General features: G+C 44.2%; 3 protein-coding genes across 6 annotated transcripts; 1 reads left to right on the top strand and 2 right to left on the bottom strand.

Moving 5' to 3' along the window:
• Positions 1 to 188: 188 nt before the first annotated feature.
• On the bottom strand, positions 189 to 5,267 carry wipi2 (WD repeat domain, phosphoinositide interacting 2). 3 transcript variants are annotated; one of them, XM_053442887.1, is made up of 12 exons: positions 5,051 to 5,267; positions 4,336 to 4,418; positions 3,662 to 3,831; positions 3,430 to 3,526; positions 2,919 to 3,016; positions 2,699 to 2,791; positions 2,486 to 2,556; positions 2,249 to 2,362; positions 1,938 to 2,102; positions 1,704 to 1,811; positions 1,010 to 1,107; positions 189 to 862 (listed from the first exon to the last, which is right to left on the bottom strand). In XM_053442887.1, exons 1-12 carry the CDS (start codon positions 5,122 to 5,124, stop codon positions 750 to 752), a joined length of 1,284 nt encoding a protein of 427 aa, XP_053298862.1. In that variant the 5' UTR covers positions 5,125 to 5,267; the 3' UTR covers positions 189 to 749. The 3 variants fall into 3 exon arrangements, with proteins under 3 accessions (XP_053298862.1, XP_053298864.1, XP_053298863.1); XM_053442889.1 differs by having other exon boundaries at positions 2,255 to 2,362; XM_053442888.1 differs by having other exon boundaries at positions 3,662 to 3,828.
• Positions 5,268 to 8,226: 2,959 nt separating this feature from the next.
• On the top strand, positions 8,227 to 15,981 carry mmd2a (monocyte to macrophage differentiation-associated 2a). The gene is made up of 7 exons (XM_053442886.1): positions 8,227 to 8,494; positions 11,661 to 11,742; positions 12,882 to 13,042; positions 13,501 to 13,575; positions 13,660 to 13,761; positions 13,949 to 14,018; positions 14,579 to 15,981. Exons 1-7 carry the CDS (start codon positions 8,382 to 8,384, stop codon positions 14,777 to 14,779), a joined length of 804 nt encoding a protein of 267 aa, XP_053298861.1. The 5' UTR covers positions 8,227 to 8,381; the 3' UTR covers positions 14,780 to 15,981.
• On the bottom strand, positions 14,991 to 24,329 carry ap5z1 (adaptor related protein complex 5 subunit zeta 1). Of its 2 annotated transcripts, XM_053442883.1 has the most exons (19): positions 24,217 to 24,329; positions 23,404 to 23,550; positions 22,598 to 22,735; positions 22,145 to 22,322; positions 21,057 to 21,207; positions 20,812 to 20,924; positions 20,554 to 20,728; positions 20,321 to 20,368; positions 19,439 to 19,579; positions 19,224 to 19,261; positions 18,806 to 18,968; positions 18,511 to 18,689; positions 18,252 to 18,394; positions 18,027 to 18,145; positions 17,541 to 17,668; positions 17,334 to 17,431; positions 17,118 to 17,250; positions 16,582 to 16,796; positions 14,991 to 16,497 (listed from the first exon to the last, which is right to left on the bottom strand). In XM_053442883.1, exons 2-19 carry the CDS (start codon positions 23,442 to 23,444, stop codon positions 16,245 to 16,247), a joined length of 2,454 nt encoding a protein of 817 aa, XP_053298858.1. In that variant the 5' UTR covers positions 23,445 to 23,550; positions 24,217 to 24,329; the 3' UTR covers positions 14,991 to 16,244. The 2 variants fall into 2 exon arrangements, with proteins under 2 accessions (XP_053298858.1, XP_053298860.1); XM_053442885.1 differs by lacking the exon at positions 20,321 to 20,368 and having other exon boundaries at positions 24,217 to 24,328.
• Between the last annotated feature and the right edge of the window lie 473 nt (positions 24,330 to 24,802).

The raw sequence follows: 24,802 nt of genomic DNA, 5'->3' as shown, positions 1-24,802 counted from the left end.
CTGATATACATGCCCGGCAAACACACACACACGCACACAAATAATGTCTCAACACAAGCGCACTAACACACTCTTACTCACAAACACCTCTGCCTCGCGCAACCAAGCCTCCACGTTAATCTCTCAAAAAGTGAACTGGACTGTGTGTGAGAGAGGAACAGGTCAGAAAAGATAGTACACACCCTCGGTTAAGATCCAACAACTGAAAATAGATTTTTATTGAGCCAATGAGAAAAGAGATCTCCCTCTCGGACAGAGCGCGCCCGGACACTGGGGCAGAGAGGCACTTACACAATCGCTTTCATTTCACACAGCGCTCGTGTCCACGCGTGTGTCTTCTCGAGGAGACACGGCTACATCGTTTTGATCAAATGTCCAATACGCACACACACACACACACAGACACTCGTTCTCACATCGGAGCGTGTTTTTAGCGGTTGGCACGTGTTCATGCAAAAAGCGTCAGTTTCAGCCCGCGCAGGCGAAACTGGGGGGTTGAGGTGGGGGGGGGGGGGGAGCAGAGGAAAGGTGGGGAAGGAGGGAAGAAAAAGATAAGACTTGATATGAAGAAACAAACGTACAGATGGACTGACGGACAGGCTCTTGAACGCATTGAGCGTTTTAAAAACATCCCCCCCCCTCCCCTCCCTCCTCTTTGATTCTGCCTCCCGCCCCCCTTGTGTCACATGTTTGTAGCAGCACCAGAGGAGCCCTCTGATTGGTGGGTACAGCCTTCTCCGTTAGGTCAGTCAGTCAGTTTCCAGGATGAGCGGCGGCTGCTCGTTCTCCTCATCTAGGCGCAGGTCGTTGAGGTCATCATCCAGGCCCGCCCCTCCCACGGCGCCCTGCTCTTCACAGTAACCTAGGACACAAAAGTTCAAAGGTCATGTAAACACAACTTAACTCAACAGTACAATTACAAAGTTCACTGCAGCGACGATCCAAGAGAATATTAGAAAACTTTTAAATTAAACGCGTCAATAGAAAATCTAATGGCGGTGACACTTACCTTTAGTGACAGCAGTACTGTAAGTCTGGGCCACAAGTGGGCGATCATGTGACCCTTGATCGAGGATCTCATTGGATGGTTCAGTACTGCCATCTAACCTGAGGTGGATAGAGAGCACAGATTCAGTCGGGGTTAGATGATTTCTGCTGAATTGGCAATAACAAAGTGAACAGTGAAACATTGTGCAGGTACAATCATTAGCATTAGTGATGCAGCGTAGAAAACACTCAGCTGCAGCTTCTCACTTTTCACTGAGCATCGCTGACACCGGTTCAAACCCCAAACACCCAAGTGGTTCGTCGTATCAGCTGTAACTGATTCACTTGATGAAACTCGGTCGTTATCAGTTTCTCTTCCCTGCACACAGCTGTCGAGTCGCTGTGTAACGTGACTGCACCAAGTGTCCATGTTATTCTCTAGAGCTGCTTTTGGACATGAACCAGACTCCAGACGCTTCCCTGACATTTTCTGAGAGGGGCTGCATGTGAGAATGCAAATGAACGGGTCAGTTGCTCCGGACATTTAACAGAACCTTTCCTGCCAGGCCCCTGGTAAAATGTCTGTACCAGCCCAAACATTTTCTAAACTTCCACTGTATCAACTGTGTGTGTGTGTGTGTGTGTGTGTTTGTGTGTTTGTGTGTGTGTGTGTGTGTGTGTGTGTGTGTGTGTGTGTGTGTGTGTGTGTCAGTTACCTGTGCTGCTTCATGAGTGTACATTCTCCTCCCTCTTGTGGATCCAAGTTGTACAGGTACAGATAACCGTCAGCTGCTGCAACCAACAACCTGGGAATCTTCTGAATCCTGATTTCAAACAATAGAAAACCAAAATTCACAAACATCGCACATCAAAATAAGAAAATATCATATTCACTAAGCACAAACGAATAAAAAAAATAAATAAAAGGCACAACACAGACTGGCTCTTACACGGCTAAGGCGCAGATATTCTTGTGTCCACAGAAGGGCAGACGTACGGTGGCGAACGCTCGCCCCTGGGTGAACATCTCTGTGACCTGGGAAGGCAGGTAGGTGGTGGACGCCATCAGGACCTTGCCCAGATACCCTCCCCAGGTGGTGGGCTCCTCCGCAGGCCTACACACACACACACACAGACACACACATAGAATATGAGAACCACTGTGTAACATGACATGAGGTAAACAGGAAGGAAAACCCTGCCCAGGTCCTCAGAAGTTTTAAAATCAGCCGTAAAAAGACTGAGTCAGAGAGATACATACACATACTTCTCCTTCTGTGTTTCTAATTTGAAGATGTGGACCGTCTCTGTGTTGCTGGAGGCCGACAGGTACAGGCCTTCCATACTGAACGCCAACGAACAGATGCTCACACACCTAGGAAGACGGACATGTTAACATTCAGGGAAGCAGGTGAACGCAAACACACAGAATCATCCCAGTAAAACCACTTTGATTTTTTTAAAAACTGTAGTAACAAAGACATTAAATATGTTCAACCTCTTGACTCCTCGCCGAAACTCAAAGAGCTTCTGTCCCTCTGGGATTGAGAAGACGCGAATCACTGTCCCCTGGGAGGAAGTGAAAGAAGAGAGAAATACTGAGGATGACAACACTCGAGAAGGAAGCAACAACAAGGAAGTGTGTGTGCTCAGGGAGGAAAACAGAAATAAGGCCCACAGATAACACACAGGCAGAGAGAACGGGACCTACCTTCTCTGAGGCTGTGGCTAGCTTGGTTCCACTGGCATCGAAGGCCAGAGCAGCTAACGGGCTGTCGTGGGCTGGAATCATATTAGCAGCTCGCTGGAAAAACAAAATTCCACTTTAGTTAGAGATGTAGAAGACAGATAAACACTTTGACTCACAGCATAAAGACAACAGAGTCTTGATCAACAAGCTTCAGCTCTTTAACTTGACTGTGTTCACCCACCAGGTTGACGGTGTCAAACACTTGAACCTCTCCTATCGTCGCACTGCCTGGGTACGCAAGGTAACAGTTATCATTGCTGATGGACAGGGCACACAATCCTGGAGAACGGTGGAAACAAATAGAAAAATCATAAACAAAAGATACAACGCAGCAGAAACACATGTATCTGAACTGGACAATGTGTCAAACCGAAACTAAAATAATAACTTGAATATGTGTCAAAACTGTAATAAAACTAGAAACTGGTTCTGGCAGCATGGTTTCTCTTTTCTTTGTTCTGTGGGTGTTACAGATAGAGCAGCGTCACATTTCTGCCTTCAGGGCAACAATAGTCAGAACAAATGAGGCTAACAGCGCTAACTCAAAATAAACTGAGGAAAACAAAAGAGAAACCCAAAGCCTGAGGAAAGAAGGACACATCCCTGGTTACAGTATGAGCGCACAAACTGTACAGGGAAAAACCTCACATTACATACAGTATGATGTGGTGTTGATAATTGTCCTCCCTCACCTGAAGGGTTGGGGGGAGTCTCTCTGATGGTGTGCAGCACTTTCATGTCTCGGATGTTGTGAATGTACAGGGACTCCTCCAGACACACAATCAGCCTCTGCAGAGGGACGACAAAACATCGACATTAGGGTCTTTTTCCCCACTGGTCAAACAACCCTCTAACATGGGGCGTTTGTCTGGAGCCACAAAGGACACATCAACGTTCTCGAGACAGACGGGTGTGTCCTCCCACCTGTCTGTTGAGTTTGACGGCCAGTATGGTGTTGGAATAGGAGTAGTTGCAGATCTCGGTTCCCTTCTTGAAGTGACAGACTTTGAGCTTCCTGGGGGCCTTCAGGCTGACGATGGCCACCAGGCTGCTGGAGAACAGACGCTCCACGATACACACATCCTCTGTGTCTGCTGCACACAAACACACACAGACAGACACACACACAATTAAATCATTTCACAGCTGTCATTGCTGAATGAAACAACCACATGATAGCGTAACAAAACATATTTGGGGGCCAGTTTTCAAACTTTCTGACAAATGCCAAGAGTGTTTTGGCTTTAATCATTATGTGAGTAACTTTATTAGTTAGTTATAGTTGTTAAAACATAACACAATAGGCCAGTTCAACAGACGGGTGCATAGTGAGGATGCTGCAGAGCTCATATCATAATGTGTGGGTTGTGTATGGACTAATGAGGAGGACAGCCCATGCTAGAGTATATAAGACAAATGCTGACAAGCGTTATTAATATTTAAGAGCAAACCCCTAATGGTGCAGAGACTGTGTTCTGTCTCGGCAGCATGCATTAAACATTATAACATGAAAAACCAGTGACTCTGCAGTAATATCTCCTTGTAGCGATGTGGTTATTGTAGAAGTGTATTTTGTATTTACTGTAAATGTAACTTACGACATTCATAAATCTGCTCCAGCTTGTCCACGGAGGACAGAGAGAAAAACTTGTATCCTGATTTGGTGCCAACAGCTAAGGACCTGTAGACAAAAGAGACAAACAGAAACAGAGGCAACAGCAGTGATCAGTGACAGTTCACACACACAGACACACACACACACACACACACACACACACACACACACAAACACAGACACACACTGAAGTATGTCAAACCCCAGTCAGACACATGTCAGTGTGACCGGATGTCCCATAGAGGACTCGGACAGTGACCACACAGCTGCAGGTGTTTTGCAATAGGCTCCAGGCCTCTGTGGTCCCCAGCAGCCACAGCACAGAAACACTCCCAGTGGGACATGTGTCTCTAACGGTCGCGTCTCACCCGCTGTCGCAGTCCATAAACGAGCTAAACGCAAATATGCAACAATTCCCCCACAAGTCACATGACACCCAGCCTACATGTGTGTTGTGGCTAAAGTTAGCCTCGGACCACACATCCTCACGTTAGCTACAGAGCTAAGCTAGTGACGGGGGAAATGACGCCTGTGTGTTAGCTAGCTAGCATCAAGGGGCGTTAGGAGCCTTGTCTCCCGGGAGAAGCCCCGTCCTGAGCCCCTGTCGCCCGGTCACACGCACGGTCCACAGCTAGCTGCCGTGGGCTAGCTTGACAACCCGGGCCGTCGGACCCTCACTGTCCCCGGCCCTGTCTTACGTGTTGTCCTGGTTAAAGTTGGCGAAGAGGAGCTGGCTGCCGCCAGCGTCCCCGTTCTGACTGGCCAGGTTCATGGACTCTGCGCCGTCGACATATAAAGCTCCGGGGGAAACAGAAGCGGTTGTTTCGGACCGCGATGGGGATCGGACGTGTGAAGCTTCACGGGTCCATCTTTCTCCTCTAGCCCCGGATTGTTGTTGTTGCTCACAGGTCCCCACTGCGCATGCGCACAGGACGCGGCGTGAGGAGCGTCTTAAAGAGACACGAGCCAGTTCCACGCGAGCTGTCAATCAAAACCCATCAGCTGGTAAACTGATCTCGTTCCCAGGGAGACAGATAAACATCTGGAGTCAACACCTGGAAACACTCTGCAGACAGTGACCTCCTCCAACACGCACGGTCAATACGTGCAAACTGTGCAGGACATGAGTGTAAGTGTTATTAAAGTATAAGATAAATGTAGAAATACAGACATATAGAAATAAATAAATGTAGGAGTATGTAAATAGTGACACCCAACCTTCATGTATACTGAATGTATGTTCGACAAAAACTGAGGGAGGAGTAGGACGACGCGATTGGAGGCAGAAGAGCGAGAACGATAAGAAGTATTGGGAATAATAGTGCATTCATTGCATTACTGCACACATAATAAATAAATAAATACATAAATAAATACATAAATAAATACATAAATAAATAAGCGTAGAAATAAATTCATAAATATAGAAATACAGAAATATAGAAATAAATATATGTAGGAATACATAACTATTAAAATAATTAAGTGAATGTAGAAATAGATACATTTAGATATGAATAAATATGTATAAAAAAATACATGTATAAATACATAAATAAATACATGTATTAATATATTAATAATTTAATGAATAAGTTTGAAAGTACAGAAATAGCAAACTGCATTTATTTATCTATCTATTTCTTAATTATTTATTTATTTATTTGCTTTTCTACTGTTCACATGTGTGGTTAATATATAAGTTTGAATGATTTATTTTATAGCTGTTATTTCTTTAAGCATTCATCTTCAGACCCAAATTCATTACTTTTCAAAACAAAAGCTCCAATTCAGCTCGATAAATAGCATGGCAGCCACAGAATTAAAGAATTCCGGAAATAAAAGTCAAAATTGCACCAGATCTGACTCTGCACTTCTCTGGACCGTTAACTACACACGAGCCAAGTGTGAAGCTGATGAGATGAACAGTGTGTGAGAATTCTGAGTCATACACAGACAGACAGAAAGCTGCTCTCGGAATTAGTGAGTAGAAACTTGTGAAAACCATCTTTTCACTGCAACAACACTATTGTTCGAGGATCTCAGATCGATTCCCTTCGTGGGCAACTCGTCTTATCTTTTTCCACATGAGCTGTGGTTGAGAAAGAGCCTGAGCCTGATACAGTAACAACAGTAACGACTGGAACAACAGGATCTGAGGCTCGGGACGAGAAGGACACGCTCACTGATGTGATGCCTTTGACTGCAGCGTAATTTGGGCTGTGAGTCACAGATCTTGTCTGCGTGTGTTAGTTTCACTGCGGCGTCAGTTGTGGGTTTGAGCGTGTGACCGATACAAACGATTGAAACAACAGGAAGCTCTGCAGTTGGGAAGATTCTTAGTGAGACCGACTCTGCAGACAGCTGCCGCTCATCCTGTGTGCGGGTCTCACAGAACAAAAGAAGGATGTCGAGTGGAAACATTGTCAGTATGAAGAGCATTAGAGAAGATATCAGACCACCATGAGGAACACTCATTCAAAAATACCCCAATACAGTTGGTGCATAAACTCACATGTCGTCCTTATAAACACAAATTGCAAAGTGAATTCTCTGAGTGGCCTTGGCTCTGTTACACTGTGTAGACACATTTTAAATTAATATAAAGAAGGATTAACAATAAGGAAAATAATAATAATGTTACTACTACTACTACTGCTGGTAATACCAGGATTTGGTCACACACACACACACACACACACGCACAGTTAGCCATATTTACACTGTATTATTTACCTGGACAAATATGCTCATGCCGTCTGCCCACTGATATTTCCAATGTTATCTTTAAACACAGCTGTGGAGGTAAATGTGTAACATGTTTGGAAACGCATTTGGATGACTGTGTGTTTGCATAATGTGTCTGTTCTGTTTCCCACAGCTGCTGCTGTCCACTGTTACTGTTGGACAATATTTAATTTTCCATTCAAAGTGTGTGTGTGTGTGTGTCTGTGTGTGTTTGTAAGTTGTTTGCATCAGTGGATCTGCAAAAGGACAATTTGCCTTTGTCTGACACTGTAAATGTGGCTGCTGAGCTGGAGATAAAGTGGAGCCACATCTTTTAAAATATCACTAATGTCACTTACAGATTATACGTTACCTTAAAAAAGTATGTTCCACAACATTTCAGAAGTATAAGCTGTACTTTTGTACTGAACTACATATGTCTGATAATCTAGTTAATGATTAAACACGACCCGTTTGACTTGTGAATCTTCACAGAGCTCTTCCACTTTCAATCTTTATTTAGTTTCATATTTTGGAATAATATCAAACAAACTCATGACCTCTCCTCCTAAAGACTCATTAGCTGTATTTTCTCCTAAAGGTCTGATATCAATTGCAATCATTTTTAATCTTTTATTTGATCCTGTTTTAAACTAATCTCATGTTCTTTTTCTGTGCTCGATTGCTGTGTGATCTTCAAATGGCTTTTTAATTGTTTCCAGTTGTTTGCTTTTCAATTATTTCCCATTTGTTGCCTTTACATTTTTCCATTTTTAACCTTTATCCCTGTTTTGAGAGGAGCTGTATAAGCACAGTAACATTTATCATCTATTATCACACTCGGCCTGTTTTGTATTTAAGGTCAATGAGTCGTAATAAAGGTTGAATGACTGAGTGAAGCTGAACTTTTCTCTGCGTGTCCAACATGTTCACGTCAGCAGCAGCGAGCTGCAGCCAGTTGGAGACGTGTTGTGGGGAGGGGCTGCTGCTGGCTGCTGTGTTATCATCAGGGGGTGGGAGGGGAGGAGGGGTTACAAGCCCAGTCCCGCGGAACATCCTGCAAACACATCCGAGACTCTGACTAAACTCCGCACAGCTTCCCCCCGCACTGTTCGCCGCGCATCGCCCGCGCTCCCCCGCGCCGCGCTCCGCCGGATGGCTGCGGGTGTTTGGTCTCCGGAACAGACCAAACAACGCTCCGGTCAAAAGTCGAGCAGCTGAGCCGTGGAGCGACTCTGCAGGTCGTTGTCCCCGCTGGACCTATGTGTTGGTGTCCGGACGCACGGCGGTGGGACATCCGGAATGGGGACGAGGCTCGCTGCTGTGGCACGGACGCAGCGCGAGCGCACCAACTCGTTGCGCGCTCACGACCCACGCACGCATGAGATGGACTTGAGGAAGACTAAGTTCGGAAGGTAACGTTATTCAGTCCGGAGAGTTTGGCTGCAAAGAATCTGACACAAGAGTTTCTCATGTGCGACGGACCCATGTGCATCCATGCGCACTGGCATGGCGCTGGCACAGGGGCAATCAGAGGGATGTTATAGATTAGTGCGCGTGTGTGTGTGTCTGTGTGTGTGCGTGTGTGTGTCTGTTTGTTGGAGAGAGAGTGGTTGGATAACATCCCTATGACTGATGAACAATTTCGCTTTTCAGTTTCACTTGATTTCATGCACCAGAGTTCTTCTCAATCTGGCACCAATAATGGTATCAAACAAATTACTTAACAGGTAGTGTCACCACAATTAATGAAATTCCTTTAAAATATATATCCATATGTATTTGTGTTAAGCCAGTTGTGGTGTGATGTTGTCATGTGAGGACTTGTGAAAGCTTATCTGCACAGGAGAACAGAAATCAGAATGTTTATCTTAAAGTAATTAATAAACAGCTGATATATATATAAAAGTACCTTATAATAGTTGAGATAGATTAAAAGTGACGGGGAAACATTGGAAAGCTGCAGCTGAAATTAATAAACAGAAAGAAAGAGAAATAAAAGTGACGAATTAACAGCTAAAATACATGGCTAAAAGTGTTGGTGTGTGTGGTGTGTATGTGTGTGTTTGTGTGTATGTGTGTGTGTGTGTGTGTGTCTGAGATGGGAGATGGTGATAATCGTGAGAACCAGAGTTATTGTCCCGGAGGAGATGAACTTGATCTTCACTGGAAATAGGAATAGTCGTGGAGTGTGTACACCAATGCACGCACGCTCACACGCACACACGCACGCACGCACACAATCAAACGCACACACACACACACACAGACACATTCCTATAATGTATAACACTATATCTACCAGGATCCAAAGTCTCTGATCCTCTTAAATGCAACAGATCCTATTAATGTATGGAATGTGCTTTAAAGGGCTTTTAGAACTAAAGACTTGCTTTATGTGTTGACAACATGGGTTTTACACAGACTCACACACTAACACACACAAGAAAAACAAGTGTGTGCGATGAAAGAATTCAAGTAGCAGGGAGAGAGGCAGGAGAGAGAACAGTGAGCCGGCGATGCCAACAATGTCCTCTCTGATCAGAGCCTGTGAATCCCTATCCCTTCCTTTCAACTCATTACACACACACACACACAAACACAGACACACACACACACACACACACACACACACACACACACATTATATACACACTCACACAGGGTTCTGTCATAACCCATTAGTGGACATCAGAGTCCCACATTCAGGTCCATTGATAGCTCTACAATACCACAACAGAGAAATGCCGTTCCCTTGTCATGCACTTGTTCAGCATGTGGAGCTGCACGTAGGAAAGAGAGAGAGAGAGAGAGAGAGAGAGAGAAGAGAGAGAGAGAGAGAGAGATGAGAGAGAGAGGAGATGAGAGAGAGAGAGCGAGAGGAACAGCAGCCGGACGACTTTCAAAGCTCCTCACATTCAAGGTGGTTATAAGTCTGTGTTTCATTTATCAAGTGATAGGAAGTTGAAAAGAGTCTATGAGAGAGAGCGAGAGAGAGAGAGAGAGAGAGAGAGAGAGAGAGAGAAAAGTACGTTCAGAGAAAATATGTGTGTGTAGTGCTGGAGAGAGCCCTGGTGTCTTGAACGCCAAACCAGACCCACAACAGGAAAACACACCAACATTCCTGTTGTGCACACACACACACACTCACACAAACACACACATTGCACTCCTGTCTTTGTCGGGGTCCCACTTAGACCTTGAGAGTGAGGAATGTAAATATTTGGGAAGTAAAGACATGATGGTTTCTCCATTAAGAGGCTGTGGACTCAGACCTGTGTGATCCACTGACCATGACACACAGTGACTCACACCTCCTGTCTCCTCAGTGTCCTGGTGAAGTCCACTCATCACGTCCTCTACATTTTCTAGATCCCATCAACCGCCACCAGTGTGTAGAGACCCCCGGGGGGAGGGGTTTCCTATACTATACAGATACAAAAATATATACATATCTAACATTCATATTTTACGTATATTACTCTAGTGTTTATAATATTTACACACTTTTCCATATTGTTAAAATGTTTTATTTACGCTTACGGACAAACACAACACAACTGATTCCTTGTATGTGTAGCCTACTTGTCAATAAACCCTGATTCTGATTTAATGTTTAAAATGCAGCATCATAATCAGACGACTGTCTAAACCTTATTCCTATTGGATTATTGGTGATGATGTAAATTAGCACTGACTGTGGGAGGAGTCTAATAAACAATAAACTCCAGTAATATGTATAAGCGAGTGTTGGTTAAGTGAATCCAGTGTTTCGACTTCTTGGAGTTGGGATTCGTGAGCTGCTGCTGTTGTTGGACTTGAGCGGCCTTGTTACCTTCTTCTTCTTCTTCTTCTTCTTCTTCTTCTTCTTCTTCTTCTTCTTCTTCTTCTTCTTCTTCTTCTTCTGCCGCCTCCCTCTCTCCTGATTGCTCTCTTCACCGTGCAGAGTTAATAGACCTTTGCAGCGAACGCCGTCGGCCTAAATGTGTAATCAAATAACACAGCTGACCGACAAAGGCACACCTGTGGCCCCCGCGCGAGCTGCCGCATTCAAATGAGTGTGTGTGTGTGTGTGTGTGTGTGTGTGTTTGTTTGTATACGAGTGTGTTCGTCTTCATGTATAAAATGTGGTTTCGTAACATCTCCAGATGTGTTTTTCCCTGTAAGCAGGGATTGAGAGATTTACTGCTGATTAAATAGCCTACACAACACGCACACACACACACACACACACACACACAAGTGGAGGGACATACAGTAGCTCATAGCAACATGATAAAGGATGCAAAAAAGTGAATGGTCAGTGGTTTCCTGTTGTGGTCATGCAGACAGGGACACCGGGGGGGGGGGGGCATAGCATCGCAGACAATTTCCCCAGTAACGATGAGGCACAGTAAGATTCAGACAACGTGATGTGGATTAGAGACTGTAAATCCCCCAAGAATGACCATCACACACACACACACACACACACACACACACTTGGTCTTCATGGGTTCAGCACACAGTAACTTATTAACTAATAAAGCCTTCAGATCTAAACTCTCTTTCTCTCTCTCTCTCTTTCTGTCTCGCTCTCAGGTTCATGAACTGCAGGGCGCCATCCAGCAAGAGATATCAGCCCACCGACTATGAACATGCCGCAAACTGTGCCACACATGGGGTCAGACAAACACACACACACAGAGACACACACAGAAACACACTCTCTCTCTCTCTCTCTCTCCCTCTCCCTGTCCCGGCCTCCTCTTGGGTTTTCTGCGATCGCCAGTCAAGGGAAAAGATGGATTGCGAGGAATGAGGCAACATGGGCCGGATTTTTTTGGCTGAGTTTCGGAGGCAGAGGTCTATAATCTGTGATTCATCCTGTAGCTTTCTCTAATCTGCTGTAATCCCTGTGCTCTTCTGCCTCCGAGAGAGCAAGACAGCGTGAATGGAGCAGACAGACAGGATGAAAACAGAGTGCAAACACAACCATAATTACTGTAAAGCCTTGAATGGGGCAGGATTTACTGAGGTTGTGTTTGTTGTCATTTATATATTCGTTCATTCACGGCTGCCAACTCGCCGTGTTTCTGTGGAGTGTGTGGAATCAGAGAAGTTCAATCTGAAAGTGGACATTGAGTGAATTATGTCTGTTTGTTTTGATGAGAGTCGCAGGAGAAAACTTACACCACGGTCGTGTCTGCAAGTTCAACATGAAGCCACCTCTATGGCAGAGTGTTTTCTGAGCCGGGTATAAATAGAGGAAATGAGGGAAACAGCCTGACCTGCTTCTCTTCAAGCACAACACAATCCCTCAGGTTATAGTGCTGCAGGGTTCATTGTGACTCCGAGGATGTTGTTACTATAACGTTAAAGAAATAGGTTGTCTAGGACATTCACTACAATTTGTAATTTTTACACATTGTTGTGTTTATCGAAGAAATTTGAGAAAACATGTTAATGCAGATGTTTTGGACAGAGTCAGGCTAACTGTTTCCCTCTGTTTCCACTCTTTATGCTAAGCTAACAGATGTCTGGTGTCAAAGTCAATTAAGTAAACTGTAATAAACTGGCCTGTTATTTGCTACATTCCCAGTACATTTTGGTATATTTGTAATCCTCCGTGCCAACGTGAACATGATATCTCAAAACATCTGGAGGGAATTTGTTCGAATATGGGTGATGGAGGCCGGCCACTGGAGGGCAGTCGTTAATTTTTAATTAAACCGAGCAGTCGTTAACGTGAACAATCGTAAACAATGAAAAATGCCATAAGGAAACAACAATAATATGAAACTTTGTGTTTCTCTGTTGCAGTTGTGGATCTTACCGAGTCTGGTGGGCGTGTCCGTGCTCTACTTCCTGTCTGTGGACCAATGGCATCGTGTGGCTGCCTGGCTCTATGGCAGCGGACTCACCGGCCTGTTCGTCACCTCAACTCTCTTCCACACGGCTGCATGGAAAATCAGCCACCTCCGGTCCGTGTGTGTGTGTGTGTGTGTGTGTGTGTGGTTGTGGTTGTGGTTGTGTTATTACTGGTGACCTCTTTATGTGTACATACGGAAACAAACAAACAAACTGTCACTCTCACATACTCACTACTATCAATTTAGAGTCTCCGATGAACCTAATCCCCTGTGGATAACCCATTCAAACACAACATGCAAACTCCACACAGAAACACCCCCACCAAGCTGGGATTCCAACCGGCAACCTTCTTCCATTGAGGCAGCAGTGCTCACTACCACACCCGAATTAAAAAAATCATCCTAATGTAAATCAATAAACTTAATGTGAAGACTTCTGCCGTGTACTGAAAAATAAACCCCAGTACTATGTAAAGATTTATTGGATCTTTTTAAATATTGTATTCTCTGGTTTAAATGTTTTAACCCAAACTAAATAAATATATATCTTGTCTTTTTCCTCCGTACAGGAGAGTGGAGCAGCGTTTCCACATGTGTGACAGAATGGCCATCTACTTCTTCATCGCTGCGTCCTATTCGCCCTGGTGAGTCACGTGACTGTGGCCGACAAATCCCCTAAACAACAGCACACGGTGAATATTGACGTGCGTGTGCTGTCTCTCCCTGAGGTTGATGCTGAGGGAGCTGGGGCCCTGGACGTGCCACATGCGCTGGCTGATCTGGGTCATGGCCTGTGTGGGATCCACGTACGTCTTCTTCTTCCACGAGAGGTAACACGGCCGCCTCCTTCTGTCTCTCTCTGCTCCTCGTGTGTCCCGGTTTGACAGAATGAACCTGAAACCAAACTGCCGTCCTCAAGTGTTTACAGCAAACACTGGTCTGCTGTCTGAAGGGGAAACCACCACGCAGGGACTCGGAGGCTTTGTCTTTTCACCTCACAGTTTTTTCTACCTGCAGGTACAAGCTGCTGGAGCTGGTGGGATACGTGGCCATGGGGGCGGTTCCTGCTGCGGTCATCCTGTCCATGGTAAAAAACAAATCACTGACGTTTCTCTGCTTTTCAGAACCAAACGTAGGTTTTCCCTCTTTTAAAAATCTGCTACAAACTTCCTGCTACTGCTCGGGAACCAAACAGAAGCTTTTATTGCCCCTAGAAACTACAAACTTTTTGAGATACAATATAATATCTCTGCTGATGGTGCAGTTCAATCCTATTTAATAAATCATCACATATATATATAATAAATGATATAATTTAAATTTACATTCTGTAAATTACAGGGCAGCTGCAGGGCTTTGAAGTCTTTTGCAAACTTCACTGAAACAGGACTAAAGAGAGTAAAACATTTGTTTGGGACGATTTCCTGCAGATTTATTAACATTTGCAGATTCAACCAAGTAAGTTTGGGAAATTGGCAAAAAAAGGAAAACATATAAACAACATAAAATTCCTGTGTTTAAGCACATTGGAGCTATGATCAAGTCCACACTTGGAATATAATCTCACATCTGTTTGTATCCTTCATATTTTAAACTCCTTTAAATCACTACCGACTCTTGAGCTCAGATTCCTCTGATGTGTTACAGGTGGAGCGCTCTGGCGTGTGTGAGCTGGCGGTGGGAGGAGTCTTCTACGTGGTGGGAGTGGTCTTCTTTAAGAGCGACGGCCTGGTCCCGTTCGCCCACGCCATCTGGCATCTCTTTGTCGCAGCTGGAGCAGGAATTCATTATTATGCCATCTGGAGGTACCTGTACGTACCCGGGCCGCTGCTGCACACGGCGAGGTGACCGGCCGCTCTCTGCTGAGGTCACAGGGTCCGACAGCACGTGACCCGACCAAGAGACGAGGGTTCGATTCCTGAGATCACCGGGTTTCCTGTCGACCGTCAGCTGAGGATCTGCTCCCCGGGTGGGACCAAAACCCTTTAGCGTTTAGTTACAGTGTGATTTGGCCAAACCTGTAAAGGCTGATAATAATTTATCACACAGAAATATATAATTCAGATTAAATTCTTTTAATCACAAGGACCACTTTTACAGGAAAGGAAGTAAATGTTAAACTGTTCCTTGACAAAAACGCCTCGGCTTGTAAACTTGTGCCAAAACTGACCAGACACACATTCCTTAACAGCGGTGCTAGGAGCCAGATGTAAGCAGAGGAATCCAGTGACACAGTTGCACTGATTTTTATTTCCTCTAACCTAGTTTTGCACATCTTCAAAATATTAAAACGTAGTCAGCCAATAAACTTCAAAGTCAAAGTTTACAGTTTCAGTTTTGAAGACCGAATTATTGCATTTGCCTCTTGAGAGCATTTAGAAATCAAAACTGTGAGGCCAACATCTTTACAGCCACTGGTCTTTGATTGTCACAGGCTAATTTAAACTGCTGTCACCAAGTATTATCTGATGGACACATTAATATGAACCAACCTGACGAGAGAATACAATTAAAACACGATAAACAGACCCGTTGTGATTTAAAATTTGATTGTGAACCGTACAAAATCTGTTCTCATGGTTTTACTGTAATGTGATTTGAAGGATCTAAGAAATCAGAGCGCTACTGTAACTCTGACAAATGTGTTCTGGGTCAAATGATAGTTCAACAGATCTGTGAGGCTGTTTGCATCGATTGTTTTTAGAGGACTATGATCAGCAGGATTCTTTAACTGATTATCTTCGTGCTCTGTTCTATCGACAGCCGGGACGATTCAAGAAGAAATCCATGAATTAACACATGGGGATTCAATATATGTAGATTATATATATAAATACATATATGCAAATTTCTACTATTTTTATACTTCTTCCAGCAATGTATAGATCACACTTTTCAGGTCTTCCCTAAACTCTAGTAGTTCAGCAGAATCTGTTTTATCAGAGCACTTACTCAGGATTTTATTTTTGAAATCAGATGATCTATTTTGTAAAATGTTAAGTCTGTGAAATCACTGTAATAAAAAGAATAATGATATTTCACAGTAAGAATCTGTGTGATTTGTTGATACGATTCATGACCTTAAGTTTCAATTCAATATTCTCATTTATTTACAAAAGTAATGTGCAAAAGAAAAATCAAACAACTATCACGGAGATGCACATTTGATGTAAATCCAGTTGCTGAGATGTGTGTTGTGTGTTGGTTTGTCACTGTGGGTTTGTGTGTGTGTCACTGTGGGTTCGTTTGTGTGTCACCATGTGTGTGTGTCACTGTGTGTGTGTTTGCGTGTCACTGTGTGTGTGTTTGCGTGTCACTGTGTGTGTGTGAGGCTGGTGAGGGTTCGAAGTTGCAGTGACATGGACAAGTTGGTGTCTCGGTGCCACTGCGGTGTGGTGACATGTGGGGGCGGGGTCAGGACACTCTGAGCCACACCGGGGGTCCTCAGCAGCGACCACAGCTCCTCCCCCCTCGTCACGATGGCCACCAGGTCCTCCTCGTCGGCGCACCAGGCCACTGAACCTGCTCTGGTCACGGTTCTTAGCTTGGAGAGGAACAGAGAAACCCTACAACAGAACAAACACACAATTGCATCACATTTAATAATTTGAGGTATAATAAGATGTTTGATATTTGGGCTGGTCACTCACCTGGGGATGAGGTCATGAGAGCGTGACGCCAGCTTAGCGAGAGCACTGATGAGAGTGGTGATGACTCTGGGGGCGGGGCAAGAAGCTCCAGGGGGCGGGGTCGATGAGGTTATTTCAAACAGCACCGCCTCCAACGTCTCAAAACAGGAAGTGATGAGCGTCACGGAGCAGCGACTGTCGCAGGACACAGAGAGGTACTCTCCCAGCGCCCACACCTGGGAGCCAGACCAGTGGAAAAGGATTTCAGAGACATTTGAATACTCAGGAAATGATTTGACGCTCGAAAGGTGAGATGGGATAGAACTTTGCATGAACTTCGATTTACTGTGGCCAGCTTAAGCAAAACCTTGTCCTGAATCTTAACCACGACCAACTCCACCCAACCCCAGGGTCAATCTAACCACAATTCACATCTGACCCCTGACATGGATCATCAGAAAGACGTTCTGCTTCACGAGGACCAGGATTTGGTCCCCATTAGATCTGCTGCTCCTGCTAGAACCATAAAGAGGCAACAGTACAAACAGTTTCATTACCACGTGTGTGTAGATTTCTTCTTTGCTGTACACGCTGGCTGTGGTTCCAGCAAACTCCAGCAACACATGAGACTGGTCCACTACCAGAGAGGGGTGGAGCTTGCACAGCCTCAGCAGGTGGCAGCTGAACACCCTGCAGAAACAGAGAGAGAGGGATGAGGCGAATGAGGAGATGTTGAGCAGAGTGACTGTTCCACAGCACGTGTGAAGTTCTACCTGTGGATCTCCTTCCCGTATGTGGGGAGGTTGAGCAGGAGGCTGCTTCTCTCCAGCATCACCAGGATCAAATGGGCCAAAAGCTTCTGGTCGGCCACCTACACACAACACACATGTACGGTAGGAGAATATCCAACTGAAACTAAACACACCCAGCACTTTAACACACAGTGGTTTTATTTGTGAGAGATCATTTAATGTCTTCACCGTGATGACGGTGTTGAAAAAAATGTGCAGCAGCACCGGGACCGTCTGGGAACACTGAACAACCCTCGGCCAATCAGCCGACTCAGCGAGGAACTCATGGAGGGTGCTCAGTCGGTCGATCGTGTCCCCTGTGATGAAACAGACAATCTTTACAACCATAATGTATTTAATATGAATATAAATACATAATATGAATCATTGTGGCATGATTTCTGTACGAAGAGCAGCTGCAGATTTCCAAAAGAAAAGCGAGTATTTTACAATTTTGTGTTTAATGTAATGTGTGATTTGTGAAATCTGAGGGTTAAGTCGTAATAATTCATGAATAAAGTCATAATTTGTTTCTTCAACATGGCCCTAAAACTCCTTTGGAGTATTTGGATTGACTTTATAGCCTTAAACGCCATCTTTCTTCAGAACAAGCAACTGCAAAAGTAAATTATCTAAGATGTCCGACTATTGTCTTAAGTGCATTCCTGTGTTTACCTGATCCTGCCTCTGGTCGAAGCAGGTAGAGAAAAAGGCCTCTGAACGCTGGGCTCCTGAAGGCCTCCAGTGACAGGAGCCCACGTCCACCCGGCTCGGAGATGGGCGAGCTCGTCGACCTGCAGAACCCACAAACATGGGATCAGTCAGATGCTGGTGAAAGATGTGAATGCACTGAAGCCCCGTCCGGGTGGTCGGTAGGTTTTTCACTACGTGCAAACGCACCTGAGTTGCAAAACCAGCGTGGCAGAGAGACAGGGCAGGTCGAGCAGCGTGTGGAGCAGCTCCACTGCAGTTTCAGCTGTGACCAGAGAGGGCAGCAGATCCACAAAGTCATCCACCACTGCTGGGCTGTCCCAGGCTAAAAACTACAGAGAGAGAGAGAGAGAGAAAGAGAGAGAGTGAGCATAAAGTCTCCCACTCATCAATTTACAGTTAAAGTTTGAGTATTGAAAAGTTTGGATGCATAATCTGTGAGCGTGACCTTCAGCAGGTTCGGGAATGAGCGAGGATACTGAGGGACTCGCAGCACCAGGCTCTCGAGGTTCAGCCGCAGGAAGCGAAGAAGCTCATGTGCCAGGAAGGGATCGTTGAAGAGCTCGGCGGGGAACCGGCCAAACACCAGCTTCCACAGGCTCTCACAGTCCACCGCCGCCATCTCACCTGCACAGGGTCACGTTTAGACAGTTTGTACGTGTGAGAACTACGATGCACACATACATGTTCTTACTGCTGTATTTACAAAGAGAAGCTGAAGACCCATTGATGCAGACCCGTACCATGGTTGAGGTAGAACTGGGCTATGGGCAGCAGGACTCTGGCAAACGTCAGGTCCGAGCTGAGACGACCGAACAGGGCCTTCACACACGGAAACGTTCGGTAGACCAGTGACGTGTCCTCAACACACACACAGTCCAGGATACACACGGCCTCCACCAAACACTAGGGAATGATACACAATCTGTTAAACAGTGCTGCTTGGAGGAAAAGGGAAATGTTTGTGTGTTGTCTTTAAAACTTTTTCTCTGTCAAATCTGTTTCTTTCATTTTTACTAATTTTAATACTTGAGGATAGAAACAGATGATAATAAGATGATCACTGGATGGATGTTAAGTTATTAATAAGATTTGATTAATGCCATAAACATATGGTGGATACTTAGAGAACCTGTAGGAAAGTATAATACATGTACTCACCGCTTTCTGCAGCTCTGTGTCTGTTCGCTTTAGTGCCTCTGAGACACAGAAAAGAATCCACATCAAAATGTTGACTACTATAGTGTTTAATAGTCTTTAATATAATGTACATTGAAGAAAACAAACAAACTTGAATATGCACAAGTTGTTGATTCATAATCTGCTTTAAAGGCGGAACAATTGACTGGTTCCTGGTCGAACACAGACAGACTCACTGCGATCGCTCTGCTCGATGAGGCGTAAGCAGTACTGGAACGCCTTCTCCCTCAGACGCTCCTTGGGAGGCAGCAGCCGGCTCGAGGAGGAAGTTGCCGACACCATGGACACCACTGAGCCGTCCACCTCCGACCGGTCATCTGCAACACCAGAGGTCAGGAGGGAGAGAGTCAGATGATGTTTTCCACACATGTGAACTGGGATCAGTCGTCCGTTAGAAGGTTTTTGATTAAATTCAAATTAAGTTAGTGGATGATTTACAAAAGCAAATGCTATGAAGAGATGAGAGCAGAGCCAGGAGGGGCTGAATAAATCAATGTAATAAAATAAAATCAATACCTTGGGTTCAATGTTAATTTGACGGTGGCCACAAATAAATCAATATATGGACACAGCCATAGGACATCGGGACCTCAGGTACCCAGGTAGGGTGTTGACACAGAGCTCGTTAATTCCCCAGTGGTAGATTATTAATATATTATATAACATCACAACATCTTACGTAAACATGAGTAAAAACCACATATTTATCTGAATTACATAGAATTAAATCCAATCAAAGTTGGTCTGAACATGGCAAGCTATCAGAGCAGCTGTTTAGTCATTCACCACAGTGATTCATTCAAGTTTACTGAGTCATCAGAAGATTCACGTTAAGGTGAAAGACGCACACACACACCAGTGAAAGTGTCGTTAAGAAAGTCCTTTATCAAGATTCCTGGTTAGAGATCATCTGTTAAATTAAATGCAGTTGTGAGTCACGATCATATCAGGAGTTGTGAGTTGACCTGTGTCGTCCCCGAGTTAGAGAACAGAAGATGTAGGAGTCACAGCTTCTGAGAGGCGCATGCAGGGAAGGTCAACAAACTCACAAGTCTTACCATTAGAGAAGGAGTGGGAGAGAGAGAAGCTGAGCTGTAGCCTGTTTGCTGGAGATGATGAAAACACAGTACAGGTCATCGGACAGGAGCCATTTAAATGTATCACAGCCATCGTGGCCGATTCTTCGAGGCTGATGTTCCTTGTTTGTACTTTGTGGCTGTGACATAAAGGAATGAGCTTCTCTTGCATGGGAAGATGAAAGCTTGTGGTTTGTACCAGTGGAGAATCATACCATTATCTGTGAAGGTGTTGCCACTGGGAGCAGAGTGGTAGGTGAGAAGCCAGTGATGCAGCATGGAAAAGGAGTAAACGTTCATCCACTGGTCCTCAGTGAAGCCTTGGCCCACACACAGCACAGTGAAGAAATCCCCCGACACCGTCCCGTCCAGCTCTGCTGTCGGCACTGGCTGATTCAAATAACACAAAATACCATGGTTAGAAAATCAAGAGAAACCTTGAAGACTGGATTTAAAAAGGAGTGGAGATTTACCTGTCGCGACCTGGGTCCTGTGAAAAATCCACCTGCAGAAGCTCCGCCTCCCTGTATGATGCTCGCATAACGCAGCCAATCGACAAGCTTTTTACTCAGTAGGGTGACGTTATCTGTGGTGAGTCAGAAGGGGAGAAGGAAAAGGTTAAGAAACAACAATTTTATCATTGATAAGCAAATCACTTGAACTCCCTGTCTTTAGATTTGCTGGGAACGTAAGTGGTTGGTATCGTTTTGTCTGTTACCGTCATTGAGGCTCTCGGGGCTGTGTGTGAGGACGGCGTTGAGGACGGGCAACGTGTGTGTGAGCGAATGAGTCGGACCCTCGGGTTGACGACTGTCCAGGCTGCGAAGGAGCTGAGCGCACAGAGATGACAGATCGGCTCTGGATCCAGCCTGCAGGGGTCAAAGTGTGGGAAAGAGTTTAGATCTGGAAACAAAACAAACAAATGAAGACAATAGAGCAAAAAGTATGTTTTATAAAAAGTAGTGGAAGTAGTTAAATGTTTTCTGAGGTTTTCACAAAATACAAACAAGGTAGTTCGGGTTAGAGTTGTGGCAAAATGACTTAATGCAGTGGTTCCCAAACTTTTTACAGTCTCGTACCCCTTCAGACATTCAATCTCCAGCTACGTACCCCCCCCCGACGCACGTATACAGCCTATAACACTTGAAACTTTGAAATTGCCAGGGATTTCAGGACTTATAATAATCGTAGATGACAAAATAATGTCATCTACGAAATTCTTAAGGATCAATTAATCGATTGTCAATTAATTATGCCCATCCCTAGTTTTGACTAACGGCCACTAACCTACCTGTAACTTTTTTTGGCAGTGTAATTATTTTGCTGAATATGGGTATTTTTGGCAATGCGAGTTGGCTATTCAGACTATTTAATATTCCACGATTATTTATAGCTCAGTTTGAAAATGTAATGGGCTTTTTCACTTTGAAAACGCAGATAAAATGTTCTCCCCACGTACCCCCTGAACCACTTCGCGTACCCCTTGGGGTACATGTACCCCAGTTTGGGAACCGAGGACTTAATGGATTGATGAGTTGAACGTCAAGATTTTACTCATGAAGATTCATGATTTATTCTCTGAGAAATTAAGGAAAATGTTTTAAAATACCCTTAAGAAACAAAAGATATATCCCTGGATCTGTCCCCTGACCTGATCCAAAATGTAAGTACGTCTTTCCTAACCCAAACTGCATCCTTCTTGTTATCTGTCCAGTAGTTTTTACGTAATCCTGCCAACTAAGAAACCAACCAACCCCAATTAAAACGTTATCTCCCTGGTTGAAGTCGTTATGTTGGATACGTCACCTGTGAGAGCAGCAGGGCGGCGGAATGGCTGTTCAGCTGAATGTTCTCCTCGTTGTAGTTCAGTTCCTGGCCAGAGAGGGGCAGTGTCTCTCTGAGCACAGCTGAGCTCAGCACCTGAAGCTGCTCCACTGGTGAAGAGAGGAGAGATAACAGCCTCCTGTGTAGCTCCACGGGCAACCTGTGGTCCGGAGGAGACACCAGACCAGGGGGTTGGACGAGGACAGAGAGGTTCATGTTGGTGATTAAACAGTTTGGAGCAGAAAAAGACTGAGATGTTTTGAGCAGTTATCATAAGAACTATAAACAATATGGGTTTAGAGAAGGAGGAGGGGGGGAGTGGGGGAGTCTGTGTGCAATGCAAATTAAAGGGAATGACGATAGCAGAGTGGACAGTGGCTCAGTAACAAGAGAGTTTATGGGATATGCATATGAGGCGTGGGCTGCAGCTCTTACGTCCTGGTGCACTTGGTGGCAGAGAGGATGAGGTGCAGCCGCTGCAGGGAGTCCATCGTCTCATGACCGAACTCCTTCCCCTGGAGGAGCTTCACTAACCTGCTGTAGAACTTCTGCAGCTCCGGCTCCTGAATCTCCCTGAAACAAGATGACAGCGTCTCTGAAATGTCTTACTGCTGAAACATGAAGGATTCACTGCTTGTCGATTAACATGGCGAACAATATTAGTTCACTTCTCTACTGACAGTCTCTGAAAGCCTCTGACAAAGAGTAAATGGGTCATTATGCGTGAGAATCATCACATTTTTATTTGCACTGTCACAGATCTTTGATGAAGAGAGATATGCTCCATCTCATTGAAATCTCTACCCAGTGATGACCTGGGAGCAAATCAAGGAAGAAGTGCATTGTAAGCTTTGTGTAGAAATGCAGTTATTTTCATATTGAGGACGTGGAGCTTGACAGGAGCTTTAAACAGCGTGAGAAGCATTTTCTCTTTGACCTATAATAAGAAGAAATGAGTCTGAGTCACTGAGTTCCCTCAACAAGTTCTGACTTTAGTTTTCCACAGGATCTCAAGAGACCAAAGCAGCGTGACAAACATGTGTGACGGTGACAAAACACAAATCCTGTGTGGAGGCGAATTATCTTCAAGCTGAAATCCTCCCTGAGGAAAGAGACCAGGCAGGGTTCTGGTAAGCTAGCTGCCTTTAGCCCAGTTAGCATAGCAACAGCTAACAGGGAGTAAACCGGAGTAAAAGAGAGTTGATGGAGGAAAGAGTCCATCTTGATTTATATGTTCTTACCTCGCTTGTTTGATCAAACTCTCTGAACCGTGAGAGAACATCTTTCGAGGACATTTACTCGGTTAGACCGGACTGCAGCGGAAGGTAAACAGTCCGCTCCCCAATGGTGTCCTGACTGCAACTCACGTGATGCGACTTTTAGTTCCGCTTTCACAACAAGGGAGTTTTTTTTTAGTTTTTATCCCCAAAAACTTTATTTAATATCAAAAACGAAAAGCAGACTGAACACGAAGGTTGAAAAGCGATACACTCTTTGATAAAAATAGGACAACATTTATTAAAATAAAGGGTCAAAGGTCTAGTCAGGAAATAAAAGTAGCATAATTTCATAAATAAGTAAGCCATTTTTCATGATTTTGTGCTTATTCTTTATATTTAGCACAGAAAAATACATACAAAAATGATAAATAATAAAATACAGTGCAGGAGCAGGCCGAAAACCCAGAATTTATTCTAAAGCCTGTACCTAAATATGGTTACAAAACTTGAAAATACAAAAGTGACACAAAATACTATGACCTGCTATGAAAGTCAGGAACTTAAAAATGTACAGCCTAAAAACACAAATATCAGTGTAAAAGACGTGTGTGTTGTGTATAATTTGATACACATGCAATAGTAGGAAAGCTGGTAGGAAAGAGAGCAAGGGAACTTACAAAATAGAATAGGCAATACAATTAAACATAATAAAATATGAATATTAAAATATGAAAACAAAAGACCACAACTACTTCTGAGGTTTCATAGGTTAATAGATACACTGATGAAAGAAGACTGGACATGAAATTCAGATGGAAATATTGCTGCTCTCACAGTTCGCTGCATTTGTTTGCTGTTTGCTTCTCTGATGACTTCACTCTGTAGATATGAAGGTTTAAAAGTTATTCAGCGGTAGGAGAAAAGTTTGGATAATCTTCCTGCATTCAGATTTGTGTACGGTGAGTACAGGACTGTAAATAGCTAACAGAAGTGAAACGTACTCATTGTGCAGATATCCAAATTCAGTATCGGTGACGGAGGAAGTATTTGGTGTCAGGCCCCATTACGGCAGCAGCACTGCAGTATAAATACAATCAGCTTTCACATACATGTTGTGGAAATTTTATATTTCCCCCTAAAATATTGTGAGAAGTGACACATGTAGCCGCTTCAGTATTTCCATATTCTGAAGAAAATAAAAATTCACACAGATCTAGGAATTGTGATTCACTTTTTTTGCAGAATTTCCCAAATAGCACTGAACTCAATTCTACACTACAGCACCAGAGCAAAAAAAACTAAAGTCAGAGATAAATGTTGAAGAAAAAGATTTTGGTTCATTATGAATCTGTGGAAGGAGGAATGACAATATGGTGTTAGTGGTTAGTTAATGTGAAAAACTGCTCTAACATGGAAAGAT

This window comes from Pleuronectes platessa, chromosome 16 (genome assembly GCF_947347685.1).
Source record: "Pleuronectes platessa chromosome 16, fPlePla1.1, whole genome shotgun sequence".
NCBI lineage: Eukaryota > Metazoa > Chordata > Actinopteri > Pleuronectiformes > Pleuronectidae > Pleuronectes > Pleuronectes platessa.
The sequence above is the reverse complement of the archived record's forward strand: the minus strand, read 5'-3'. Positions and strand labels throughout refer to the sequence as shown.